Below are 13,830 nucleotides of genomic sequence, written 5' to 3' on the forward strand. Positions count from 1 at the left end.
TACATTCTACATGGAAAAGATGGCTACATCTGTGCAGTCGGCTCACCATATCGTCTCCGGTGAACTCGGCCAAGCAAACCGAGCAAATCTCCTCCTCCATTCCTCTCCTACGCTGCAGCTCTTTAAACCTACAAATCGGAAGTTTTACCTCCCACGGTGCCAACTCTGTCGTGAGCGGCCGACTCATCCTGCCCGACAGAAGGCCGATCATGCTTTCGATCGCCATCTTCAGTTGACACAGAGGGATCCACACACAAGTGTAGAAGACAATGGTGGCCATGCACATTGAACCACGACCTAACGCTAAGCTTATCATTCTATAGCCAAAAACTTAGCACCAGCAGCAGCTTCTTCCTTTGCTTCTCTTTGCTGCTAGTTGCTCTGACAATGGAAGAACCAGAGGCATTTATATAGTAGTAACTTGGCTTCCCATGATCAGGTGGGTTGACTTCAGGCCTTGACTTTTGGAGGAATATAACAAATCAAGGATGTTTGACTCAAAATATATTAATGATTATAAAATTTGGGTTTGGGAAGCTTTAACTCTATATTGTAAAGACCGACCAATCTTGTTGTGCCCGACAACCAAATTCTATGCTAACAAATCCACCTTCTTGTGTAAAGAAATGAGTCTTGTGAAGTCGGTCTGGAATGATATAAACAGTCTATTTTATGAGCTTGAATTCATACTGGACGTGAACTTCCGACTTCAGAATTTTCCCAAATTAGATAATAGTCAACTAGATACATATGATTGGTCGAAAAGTCAAAGGTTCAAGTGTTTACTTTCGTCCACTAGAGCATAGTTCAGCTGATTTAGATACATATGATCAACTAAGAAGTCAAAGATCTGAGTTTCTACTCTCACCCACTAGAGCATAGCTCAACAGGTTTAGTTATGTATGATCGGCCGAAAAGTCAAAGGTTCGAATTTTTTCTCTTGTCAACTAGAGCATAGTTCAGCTGATTTAGATACATATGATCGACCAAGAAGTCAAAGATCTGAATTTCTACTCTCACTTACTAGAGCATAGTTCAATAGGTTTAGATACGTATGATTGGCCAAAAAGTCAAGAGTTCGAATTTTTACTCTTGCCAAATAGAGCATAGTTCAACTGATTTAGACACATGATCGACCAAGAAGTCAAAGATTTGAATTTCTACTCTCACCCACTAGACAAAAGTTCAACAGGTTCAAATACATGGGATCGATCAAGAAGCCAAATGTTCGAATCTTTACTCTCCCCAACTAGAGCATAGTTTAACTGTTAGATACACATGATCAACCAAGAAGTCAAAGATTTGAATTTCTACTCTCACCCACTAGAGTAGAGCTCAATAGGTTTAGATACGTAGGATCGACCCAGAAGTCAAAAATTCAAATTTCTACTTTCACCTGACAAGAGCATAGGTGTTATAGTTTAGACACGTACTATCGACCAATGTTCAAATTTCTAATCTCACCCAGAAGTCAACCAAACAAATAAAACTCGGAATTCTTGAGGGGAAGATCTCCTAAATTCCATCGAGTTTCTGTGCTAATATTTTAGTGTGTTAGAACAATGATTCCAGCTGGAAAGAGAGGGCCGGCGCCGACCCAACATTGCACTCAATACTTCAAAAGTCAGTCAATGCCTCAAGTATCTAAATATGCACATGATAACAATATCTTCCATTCATATCTTAATACCATTTTTCTTTTCCATTTTCACTTATAATAACAATAAGAAAACAAGAGCAGCCACCTCCCTTCCCAGGTTTTGACTAAACTTACACTTAAAGATAGAATAATGCCGACCAAATCATTTATGCTCCTGGAAAGAAAATACATAATATATCTGATGAGTTGTACTTAGCTTTAAAATAAATGGCTACCTGGCAACGTGGCCTTTCCTTTCTCATTCTCCTCTCCAAAGCCAGGTGGTGTATCTGATCCATATTCTTCACTCTTCTCACCTAAATTAAAATAATATAACAGGGAGCAGTACAGCCATGAACATGAACATAACTCACAACAGATACTCAGCTAATCTCGATTAATGACTTGTGTCTATTTAGTTCCTGAACTTTCAAAAATCTCTAATATGTCACAAAATTTTAAAAGGCACCTAATAATTTTTTAAACTTATGTCCATTGAATTTCTAAACTTTAAAAAGTGTCCAATAGATCCTTAAATTTTCAATTTTGAATACCACATGCCCCTAAATTTTTTAGCCTTGTATCTACTAAACATAAAATTGAAATTTTAGCATTTCATTAGACAAAATTCAATTTCATATATATAAATCTACTATCAAGAACCTATTAGATACAAAATCGAAAATTTAAAACTCTATTAGACACAAAATTGAAAGTTCGGAGACCTATTAGACATTTTTGAAAGTTTAGGAACCAAATAGACACAATCCTCAAAGTTGACAAACTAGATCAATAATTTAACCTAAAAATCCATCTCTATGTAGCCATTAATGGTAGAAAGCAAGGAAATATTCATAACTTACATAAATGTTTGTAAAAAAAAATTCTAAGAGGTAAATGGTGAACTTAACACATTTTCTGATGTTCACAATCTATCAAAAAATATCCATGTCATTAACCGTAGCCAATATCTGCCATGCCGTTGGATCCACACAATATTTAACCAAAGGTTAATGAACTAGACTGCACAAAGTATTGAGTTCTCCAAACTTGAACTACTCTTAGAGCTCACTTCAATAGTTGCAGATTGTTCACTCTTGAACCAGTTTTAATCTGGATACTGAGTTTCATTAATTTCAACTTGCGGTTTCTTCTCAGTAACATGATTGGTATCTTCACCTACATGATCATACAGATAAGCATTAACACTTGGAGAGCTGCATATCCTTAGCCATAACTAACAGAAAATAAATCATGCGGCCTTTTTAAATGAAAACTCCTAACTGATCCATCATAAAAATTATGACCAAGTATTCTGGAACATCATATTGTGTACGAACTTTCACTCATAAATTCTAAAATGAAATGACATACTAATCTCAAGTTGAGTTCCATCTGCTCGTGAACAAACTCTTTCTCTCCCATAAGCTGCAACTTTAGTTCGCAATATTTAAGAACTGTAAAATTGAGTAGTGCTCCCTAATTGAGCATCCAAGTCAAAATCTACACAAACAGTTATTCTTCTAGACTGAAATGTGACTAACGTTGTCGAGACGAATGCACACATAACTCTTAGTTTGACATATGCTACTGCAGACAAGACATTTTGAGCATCATTTAAAGGCAATTTGAACCTTTTCAATTAGGAGAACTCAAAGTGATTTGATACATGTAAGTTCTTTTCCCCTTGTAGATGGTGTTGATAAGAAAATGCAGATGAAGAAGAAGAAGAGAAAGAGGGAGGGAGGGGGGAACAGCAACTCTTAAGTAAGATTCACAGCTTAGTTCTTGTATGCTTATGCTTATGCGAGTGATTTTGGAAGCTGTTAACGGATGTGCATATCTTATTGTCCTTGGTCATGGGTTGGGCTAGCTTTACGTTGAATGATTCTAAAACTTATAAACTTGAGCAGTAAGCTTGAGGTGGACCAGAGGAAATCAAAATTAGCTAAGAAAAACGATCTTTCTTAGTGAAGATAAGGATCGGGGGGAAGGTCTTTGGGCTTTGATGACAAAAGGTCTTTTGTAACTATTCAATGGAAAATATTTTACACAACAAGAGGCGCTTTCTTTAGAGCCACTCCCTTTTGTGGGCTTTGTTTTCTGGATTTCCATGCTTCATTTTCTGAATGAAAGGTTGTTTGTCTCATTAATACATACATGAACCACCACTTCTATAAATCATAGCCATCCTAGACTACTAATGAAAATAAAAATTTAATAAAATCTAATTAAACAAAGGTAACTTACAGGATATTCTCCTTTTTTTCCTTTTTCTTGTTTTGTATCTTATCATTTTGGTACCCAACAATTCGTATAAGCTTATAGATGCTATCAAAAGATTGAAGACAATGTCAATTGCAAACGTGTTGGTCATCTACTCAAATTACTCCATATAACATATAGTAAACATATCTTGAATTGGCGAAGGAATTGCATAAAAGGGAAAAGAAAGAAGACTTACAACTTGTTAACCACGACAAGAATCTCAGAAAAATTCCTTCGTTTTCTTCCCGAAGATTAGTTCCCAGATATGAGGTGAAAATGGGGCTCTTTTATTCAAGAATTCTCTTAAAGCTTTCTCATTAATCAAGAATCCCTTTTGTTTTAAGGTTTCTATGACAGTATGAGCTTCGTCCACCCCCTTTTCTTTGCATAACTCATCAATTAGGCCGACAAAAGTGGTTAGATTTGGAGAATGCCCAGATTCTAACATCTCAATGCAAAATGATACGGCATCCTCTAATTTTTTGCATTTGTACAGTCCCTGTATCAAGACGCCGTAACTGAATGCATTGGGAGAAATGCCATTATTCTGCATTTTCCTGAAAATCCTAATTGCTTCATCAAGATTCTCGGCCTTGCAAAACCCATCAACAACAGCAGTGTAAACCACAACTTCTGGAATTGTACCCTTCTCACGAATCAAACCAAATAGTTTCATTGCTTCTTGGATAAGCCCATCTTTGCAAAGCCCATCAAGCATAGCAACAGCGTTGGGAATTAGACCAGTTTCCTTCATTTTCCTGAATATCTCATCCGCCTCTGGAGGACACTGTGGTTGCGATTGCTTCCCCTGCATTGATTCAGAAAACTGAGCAGAAGAGCTCGGCTCGGTTTTCTCTGTACTAGTACTCAGATTGTCGGTGTTCAGCTTGAATTTTTCAAGAAAGCTAAAATCCTTCTGAGACAAAGACTCACTCCTTCGCCGCGACATCGGCCCTTCGTTTGCGAATCGGGACTCGGAACCTTCCCAATGCCTATTAAACCGTTGATTCCGATTATCCTCAGGATAAGGAGCAGATACTTCCCCGGCGAATTTGGGAACTCGACGAGCTTCGCGAGGATCCGGCGGAGAACGTCGTTGCGGCGGGCTGCTTCTCGGCTCGGACCTTGAGAAGTTCCAATCGTCATCCATGGAATTGGAGCTAAAACAGCGAGATTCCACCGGCGAGAGTGATAAATCCGGCGTTCGCAATGGATCATGGAGCAGAGGAAAGCCTCTTTCCCAATTCCGAATTGTTGAAAACAAAATCTTCGAAACTCGAAGACGAGATTGTAATTGCATCTGCAACGCTCCCATGAGAATCTCGAGCGAAGAAATTATGAAGAGATTGCTAACAGTCGGCAAAGGAACGATGACGATGGAGGGAAAAATAGGTGTAGGGTTTTAGCGAGGGAACTAAGTGTATAGGTTTGGGCATTCCATTAGTTATTAAAAATAAAGCTAAATTTATAAAAATATCATTTTTAACTTTTCAAAGTTTTTTAATAATATTTTTAAATTTTCATAAAAAAAAATAAAAAATATAAAATATAATTAAATTTTAAATTATGTATACACTATTGCTAGAGCTTCTGTAACAGTCTAAATCTACAGGGAGTAGATATTGTTCTCTTTAGAATTTCTCTTCTAAGTTTCTCCTTAAAGTTTCAAAACGCCACTTGTCACAATCACATTCGCAGTGGACAACGTCACTTGTCACAATCGCATTCTTTATGGCAGTGGACTTACGATTGTGCGGCACTCACTTTCCAACGACACTCACTTTCCAACGACAAGTGAGCTAAGTCAATTCGTTCTTACGTCGTTTACGGCCAAAAGACGTATACTCGAGACTCTAGCTTCAGTTTAAGAAAAAGGGGTTAGAAAACGAGGGTAGAGAGAGATTTTCGAAAGATAAATTTTGAAAGAGACATTATATAAGCAAGCAAGAGAGTAACAACAACAACTCAAAGTATATAGCCTTTGGTAGGGAGAAGTTTCTACACACTTATAAGGAATGTTTCGTTATCCTCTCCAGCCGATGTGGGATCTCATAATCCACCTCCTTGGAAGCTCAATGTCCTCACTAGCATACTGCCTCGTGACTCACTTTGATACTTACATTGGGTAGGTATTTACGTCTTCCTTCCAAAAATGCTCGGTATAAAGCATTTTGCTTTTAAATCTATCAAGAATAGTGTCGTAGAGGTCCTTAAACAATGGTCGTGAAATAAAATTGCCAAAAAAAAAAAAAAAAATTCTAAAGCAAGGGAAAATTTTAAAGTATAAAAATGTTAATATTCTATATAATTTTATAGTATTTTTAATTTTTTTTAGAATTATTTAAAATTTTAAAAGAATTTTTTCAAAACAAATTTCTAAAGATTAAAAAAAATATATATATTCAAGGATAATTTTGAATAATTTAAATAATTGTTTAATAATAAATGAATTTTACGAATTAAAGGGTTGGGCGAAAATTCTGCATTTCGGCTCACTATCAACTTATCCATTTCGTACCAAATTAAACGAAGGTCCTTCGTCTTGCCGAGCTCAAGAATGATACTTCTTGCTCTATGTTCTTCTTGAAAGACTTAGAAATTCCTGCTTCTGTAACTTCAATTTCCTCACAATTAGAGCTTTGATCGAGCGCAGAAATCAATAAAGACTGCTTGCTTATCCATTTGATTGAAGAAGGTGAACTCGATTTTTCTTGTGTTTATCGCCATTCTGCATTGCATTTCTCTTTGTAAAACGGAGGGTTTTGTTGAATTTGGAGTTCAGTTCCTATTTCCTCTTGTAATTTTGCATTACTTGTTGGTCTGTACAGTATTTCTACCAACATTTGGTGGATTTATGAAAAATCTGTTTGTATGCTGAATCTTTCAGGGTTTTATGGAAATTAGCGGCAGTCGAAATGGTACTAGTATGCTGTGGTTCTTCAGGGACAAAGGATTTGATGATGGAAGCATCGATAAGATGTTTAAAAAGTGTAGGCGTTTGGAAGGTATGCAGAATGAAAGAGCTGCTGAAAATTGGGAATATTTGGAAGGAATTGGGATTCAAAAGAGGAAACTCCCTTCTGTTGTTTCCAAATGTCCTAAGATTCTAGTTCTTGGTCTTCAAGAGAAAATTGCTCCCATGGTTGAGTGCCTTGCAACACTCACCACTAAGCCTCGTGAAATTGCTACAGCTATTGCCAAATTTCCTGGCATTCTTTCCTACAGTGTTGAAGAGAAGCTATGCCCACTTTTGGCTTTCTTTCAAGCATTGGGTGTCCCTGAAAAGCAGCTTGGAAAGATGATTCTACTCAACCCGAGGCTTATTAGCTACAGCATTGAATCGAAGCTCATTGAAACTGTGGATTTTCTTGCTGGGGTTGGGCTAACGAAGGAGGGGATGATTGGAAAAGTTCTAGTAAAGAATCCATTTCTCATTGGATATAGTGTTCATAAAAGGCTCCGTCCTACTTTCGAGTTTCTGAAATCGATCGGTCTCAGTGAGATGGATCTTCAAGCAGTTGCATTGAAATTTCCAGACATTTTGTGTAGGGATGTGGACAAAGTTTTGAGACCCAATTTGGATTATCTGAGGAGACGTGGGTTTAAAGATGGAGAAATAGTGTCTTTGGTGACTGGTTATCCTCCTATTTTGATCAAGAGCATTCAACATTCTTTAGAACCTCGGATCAGATTTTTAGTCGAAATAATGGGAAGAACACTTGACGAAGTTGCCGAATATCCCGAGTTTTTTAAGCATGGCTTGAAGAAAAGACTCGAGTTGCGGCATAGATTGTTGAAAGAGAAGACAATGGACTTTACCTTGAGTGAATTGTTGGAATGCAATCAAAAGAAGTTTATGATGAAAATGAGTTTGTTATGAGGCTATGCTTGGAGATTTAGGAACCATATCCTGAAAGAACGTTGTTTCTCAGCATCTTTACAAGTTTTGTTGCCTAATAATTCATTTTCCAGGCTTCTAGTTAAAGTTTAGAGCCTTCGTCCTGCCGAGCAATTGTTTTTAGCCCTGGATTACCCTTCCTTCATTCACGGTTCATGCTTTAGGTTCGTTATGGTGTCCCTTGTGTTTTAACAATTCAAATGGAGTGGAGTACATACAGAGTACTCTCATGTAACTCTTTTCTTTGTGTTGTATGGGTTGAGATTTGGACCCCTGATCCTCCCTTGTAGTTTTCTTCCTTACTGTTGAGAATTTTTGTGCCAGAATTTGTACTGTTCTTCGACCAATTATTATTAACAGTTCCAATGGAATTTTGGGTTTTTGCATCTGGGGGAGCATCTCTTTGAAAATCATAAGATGTTTATTACTTGAATGCTAACCAAAGCCCTGGGATGAAAGTCACCTCTCCTGTGATTACCTTAAACCCCTACATTAGGGTGTTGAATACTTGGATTAGCCAGTAGAAATCGTCTTTTTCTGTGCAGTTTATATCGATATTTACATGTTTCTATAGTTCACACTACGCATACAAGAAATTTCTTGAATCTATGCCATGACTGTACTCCACGGCCTATGAATAATGATATGCGAATTTTCACTAGGATGCTTCATTGTTTTCCAATCCTGCCGGTCTCATCCTGAAATATATTGTCATTCCTATTGCCTAAATCTTGCATCATTATTTTGAGGTTTTCTGTTGTTGCAAGATTAAACATTATTCTCTGTTTCTTTTAAACAGACCGAACATTATTAAAACAACGGTGTAATTGTTGGGATCAGATTGAAGATGATAACAACTTAGAACTTGGACTTGAATTTTTCTATAATCTGTAATCTAGGAAGTTCTTAAACCCCCTTTGATTTATAAAGAAAACATGTCAATCTTAACTGTAAAGCAAAAATAATGGTACAACAGACAAGTGCTAGCGCGTTGTGCAGTAGCAACCGGAGGAACATCTCGGGACATTGGCGAGTATGAGCCCAGGTATACATATCCCCTTGCATATATCAGAGGGTGAATAAATGATGTTTTCTACAATTTGATGACGAGCGACATGTTTTTCAGGTAAGCTTCGAGACGGAAGGAGAGGACTAGCTATGGTGAAACTTCATGGAAGAGAGCTGTTCGTGTTTGACAGTGAAGTGAGAGTGGTATTGGTTGAAGTAGTGCTCATGGGAGGCCACATGAAGGCTGGCTTGAACATAGGTACTTGAGGTGCTGGCAAAGCTCCGTTTAAAATTTGGAGTATAGCCTGAGTTTGTGGCCTTTCGCTTGCCGTGGGATGTGTACATGCCAACCCAAGTAGTAGAAGCCTCCTAGCTTCATCAACCACAAAACCATTGCCCAGCCGGTTATCGACAGCTTTTTCGATGTGTCCTTCACGGTGTCCCTTCCACACCCAATCAATTAAAGTACACAGATTTTGCTCGTCTTCAATAGCAGCTCCTGGTCTCCTGCCACAAACGATCTCGAGCACGACTGCTCCAAAACCATATACATCGGTTTCAGGAGTAGCCTTCCCTTCATGGAAGCATTCAGGAGCAACATAACCCATTGTGCCTGCAACTCCACCACACTGCAGGTCTGCATAAGAGTTTCTTTCAGGATCCAAGGCTCTAGCAAGGCCGAAATCCCCTAGACGAGCATTGAAGTCGGAATCGAGCAAGATATTGCTTGATTTGATATCTCGGTGCAATACTTTCTGGTCATACAAATTATGCAAGTAATGCAACGCAGATGCAACTCCTACAAGAATTTTATAGCGATGTCTCCAGCTGAGAACATCCTGGTCAGCAACGTCGTATAGGTGATTCTCGACGCTTCCATTAGGCATAAAGTCGTACACTAATAAAAGCTTCCCTTTCTCATAGCACCACCCTGCACAAATATGCAATGCTTATGTAAGTACATTGGTTTGGAATCATGCACTATATATGTTCCTTTTACATGTCATTGATGCTTCATGAACGCAAATGAAAAGCTACACAAATATGTTCTCTGGCACTCTCTTACTACAATATATGTTCATGATATTTACCAGGCATGGTAGAGTTATATATTTAACTTGTTCTCTTTCCCCTTGTTTGTTTGGAAGAACAGAGAAATGGAAGCCTTACCTTCTAAACGGACGAGGTTCTTGTGGCGAAGACGGTGGATAATGGTGAGCTCATCCAGAAAATCGCCTTCGCTCTTAATGCTGTCCCTGGAGAATTTCTTGACGGCAATTTCAAGCCTGGAAACAGAATTTGAAGATGTGGTAATGTCCTTATCCTTGTCCTGCAAAATGCCTTTGTACACGACCCCAAATCCCCCATTTCCTAGAACCATGCTTTCATGGAAGTTATGAGTCGCCCTTTTTAGTTCCTTGTACTTGAACTCTCTAGGCATTCCAGGCAACCTCTTCAATGTGCCCTGAACATTTGACTCCTCATCCCTACTCACTCTCCTCTTCTTCCTATAATCAACAAATAACCAAACCCCAATAAGAATTGCGATTAGTATCGGAATTCCAACTCCAGCAAGGATCTTCAACCACGTTAGATTTTTCTTCTCCGGCAGACGTTCCAAATCCAGTGTCCATTCCAAGACACAGTTCAACTGAATCTCTGGGCTGCCTGTAGAAGCTGAGAATCCAATGTATGATTCTTGTTTCACAAATTGTTTCAGATTGATCGTTTCATTGAGAAGCGGTTTATCAGGTTTTGGATCTTTGTTTATAGACATGTAAACCTGCAAAAGTTTGGCTTTGCCATCATAATCAACCCAGATACTGTGATTAGTTCCGGTCTCTGGGGATAAAACTATGCCAGATTTATTCAGTGAAACAGCCTTCCTTGACTTAATGGAGTTGATGTTCAGACCAATATGGTTGTCGTCGGGGTCGAAATCCTGCTTCTCGGTATCGAATTCGATAGCTACAATTTGATTTCTGCTGTCGCCATCGGTGGTTGCATTGGTGAGGCCCATCCACTGCCCCCAGCTCTGTTCAGGTGCATCACCAGTCGGAGCTATAAGAAAAGTAAGCCCCTCACCAGCATTCCATGCTTTATTTCTGAAAATATTGATGTAAAAGTATGAGCTGAATGAAGCAACAATGTCATCTTCCTCCTTTTTATCAATATCAGCTAGCCATAACTTGAACGGCTGGTGGTACACAATGCGGCCAAATGTATTTTGAAGCCTAACAACATTGTTCTGCGAGTCAGGAGTTAACTGCAGCGCCCCACCGTCGATGGAAGAGCCTCCGGTGAAGATGAAGTCTTGATTATGCTCCCTTTCATCGAATCGAACATACGAAAAACGATGCTCACGGATCGTTTGGCTGCCCACTGCTCCAAAGAACAACACCAAAGAAGCCACAACAACAGCAACCAAGGTACTTGAATCTCTCTTACACACAAACATTTTACTCATCAAATTCTTCAGCAACTAACCCAGAATGAACAGAAAAACCACCCGGATTCGTAGATCGGCAACGGGAATCTCGAATCAGAATTCGGCTAGTTCCTTTGTCAACTGATCAGAGAAGAAGCTAGAGGTAACCCCATTTGCCTTAAAAGTTTATAGCTTTCTTCCATGAGTATCGTCATTGGTGTTCTGTAATTCTTGGACGCATTAGTTCAATCTTCAAGAAAGTGAGTTTTGGGAAAGTTTGGAAATGATTGAAGAACAAAACCCAAAAGGGGTTTGAGAGAAGAAGAAGAAAGGTCAAATTTTTGATGCTGAAAATGGAGAAAACCCCATTGATAAAAGACTTGTAAGTTTAACGCAAGAAGCTTCGTAGAGGCAGTGTAAATATCGTCCACGTTTAGTAGACTGCAGCTTTGTTTGGTGGTCTGGAATCTTTTCAACTTTAAATTATTATTGTATATATCCCCACTGGCTGCTTTCTCTTTGACAGGTCGGTTGGTCCCACATCGGAAAGGAATTTGAATAAATGGTTTATTTATGTGGTCTTTCATAAATTTTCCTACATTTTTCATAAGTTTTGAATTTAATTTTTATTTGAGTTTCAAAATGTTATATTTTTCGAGTCGAAATTTGTTTTTAGTTTTTGTATGGTCAATTCGAATCAATGTTGGATTCTTTTTAGTGCTTAAATGGAGTACTCGGTTTGGACCGAACCCTTCTTTTACTCGGTTATATATCTCTTATTTTGTTCCCTAAAAATAACGGAGGAAGACTTCGAATTCTTAATAATATCAACCTTTTTTATTATATAATGTATTTCTCTGAAAAATATTGGTGCACGTGTAAACGAGGTGCTCTAGCCCTTAAGTTTTAATATTAAACTTTTATCTTTGAGTTTTCATGTTGATTGATTTTTTGTCTTTAGCGGTAACGGTTAGTTAATTTGTTTGAAATAATTATGATGTAAATTTTTTTATTTAACTTGTATGTGTTCCAAAAAAAAAGTTGTTCATTTTTCGGGGTCTCGAAGGGGGTTTGATAATGTGAATACAATGATGTAAAGTACGTGCTTTGGTGGTTGAAATTTTATGGATTTATTTATGTCTTTATTCCGTGGTTAAAACGTGTTCAAACTCGAGAACCAAAAATATATTTTATCTTTATTTTTTAAAATTCAAAAATAAAAATAAATCATCAAAACAACGATATCAAAATGAAATAAATATTTATAATATAGTTTTTCACGGTACCATAGAAGATTATTATTAAATAAATCACAAGCGGAGATAAATATTAAATAACGTTTAGGGGCTAAATTGAAATATTTGATACATATGGGCTAAAATAATAAATAAATAAATAAGTTATCTTTAAAAAAAAGATTTAAATTTTTTAAAAGAAACCCTTTAACAACCAATACATTGCTTAAAGTTAAAACATGAATGATTAAGAAAGTTTCTTTATGATTTTAATTTAATATTTTTTTTGACACTTTGACTAATTCAAAAGTGTAGTTTATAATTAATAATACAATTATCAATAATCTAAATAATATATATATAATATATATATATATATATATAAAAGGGAAAGCTTTTAATTACTTTAAAAATTCTGTTCATATTACTTTATATTTTAATTTGTATTTAATTAGCCTTAGTTATATATCTATATATATATATATATTTATTTTATTTATTTATTTATTTATTTATTTATTTATTTATTTTGCTTCTAATTTTTTAAAAGTATAATTTTGTATATCTTATTTTATAAAAACTACAAGAAAATTGTTATCTATTTAACTTTTGGTTAATAATTTATATTAAATATCCTAATATTTAATATGAGGGAGAGATTATTTATTGGAAAATAATAGAATTTAATTTATATTTATTTTGATGTATTTATTTTAAAAACCATTTTTTAATATTAGTTAATGGCCATTTATTTAGCATAACACTTCATTTAACAAAAAATATTAAAAGGTAAATTTTATTATGGACCGAAATGAAAAAAAAAAAAAAATTAAAATATAGGGACCAAATAAATTAAATCTTTATTATAATTTGAACCGTAAAAATTATAAAAATAATTTTTTTTATTTTTACATGATTTTTTAATTTTAAATTTGATAATAAACATTTAGAAAAAAAAATATATTATTATTTAATATTATACAAATTCTTTTTATGGGTATTTTAAATTTGTGTCCATTTAATTTTTAAAATTTAATTTTGAAATTTTCAATTTTGTTTTAATCTTTTAATTTGTTTCAAATATTTTATTAGATTTTTTTTATTTAAAATGTCTAACAAAATTAAAGGTGGAAATTAAATTGTTCGAAACTAAGAAAAAATTAAATTCAATTAAACATAATAAAATATTTTATTTTATTTTCAATTTTGCTTTGTGCATGTGATTATGACGTGGAATTTATTTTTTTATTTTCTATTTTTTTTTTAGACATGTTGGGGTTAGTAGGAATCTTTCTTTTTTTTTTTTTTTTTTTTTTTTTTTTTTTTTTTTTTTTTTTTTTTTTTTTTTTTTTTT

The 13,830-nt window shown here is 35.7% G+C and overlaps 3 protein-coding genes across 4 annotated transcripts; 1 reads left to right on the forward strand and 2 right to left on the reverse strand.

Annotated features, from left to right (window-relative positions):
* Nucleotides 1–632: 632 nt before the first annotated feature.
* On the reverse strand, nucleotides 633–5,335 carry LOC111468227 (pentatricopeptide repeat-containing protein At4g38150-like). 2 transcript variants are annotated; one of them, XM_023113378.1, is made up of 2 exons: nucleotides 4,104–5,335; nucleotides 633–1,956 (listed from the first exon to the last, which is right to left on the reverse strand). In XM_023113378.1, the coding sequence occupies exon 1, from the start codon at nucleotides 5,220–5,222 to the stop codon at nucleotides 4,128–4,130; it is 1,095 nt and encodes a 364-aa protein (XP_022969146.1). In that variant the 5' UTR covers nucleotides 5,223–5,335; the 3' UTR covers nucleotides 633–1,956; nucleotides 4,104–4,127. The 2 variants fall into 2 exon arrangements, with proteins under 2 accessions (XP_022969146.1, XP_022969144.1); XM_023113376.1 differs by lacking the exon at nucleotides 633–1,956 and adding an exon at nucleotides 2,412–2,818.
* A 1,051-nt stretch (nucleotides 5,336–6,386) lies between these two features.
* Nucleotides 6,387–8,191, forward strand: LOC111468249 (transcription termination factor MTERF6, chloroplastic/mitochondrial). Its single transcript, XM_023113405.1, has 2 exons — nucleotides 6,387–6,602; nucleotides 6,795–8,191. The coding sequence occupies exon 2, from the start codon at nucleotides 6,801–6,803 to the stop codon at nucleotides 7,785–7,787; it is 987 nt and encodes a 328-aa protein (XP_022969173.1). The 5' UTR covers nucleotides 6,387–6,602; nucleotides 6,795–6,800; the 3' UTR covers nucleotides 7,788–8,191.
* Nucleotides 8,192–8,670: 479 nt separating this feature from the next.
* On the reverse strand, nucleotides 8,671–11,325 carry LOC111468136 (probable L-type lectin-domain containing receptor kinase S.5). The gene is made up of 2 exons (XM_023113242.1): nucleotides 9,984–11,325; nucleotides 8,671–9,744 (listed from the first exon to the last, which is right to left on the reverse strand). The coding sequence occupies exons 1-2, from the start codon at nucleotides 11,278–11,280 to the stop codon at nucleotides 8,975–8,977; spliced, it is 2,067 nt and encodes a 688-aa protein (XP_022969010.1). The 5' UTR covers nucleotides 11,281–11,325; the 3' UTR covers nucleotides 8,671–8,974.
* Between the last annotated feature and the right edge of the window lie 2,505 nt (nucleotides 11,326–13,830).

Source organism: Cucurbita maxima, unplaced genomic scaffold (assembly GCF_002738345.1).
Source record: "Cucurbita maxima cultivar Rimu unplaced genomic scaffold, Cmax_1.0 Cma_Scf00036, whole genome shotgun sequence".
NCBI classification, from domain to species: Eukaryota; Viridiplantae; Streptophyta; class Magnoliopsida; order Cucurbitales; family Cucurbitaceae; genus Cucurbita; species Cucurbita maxima.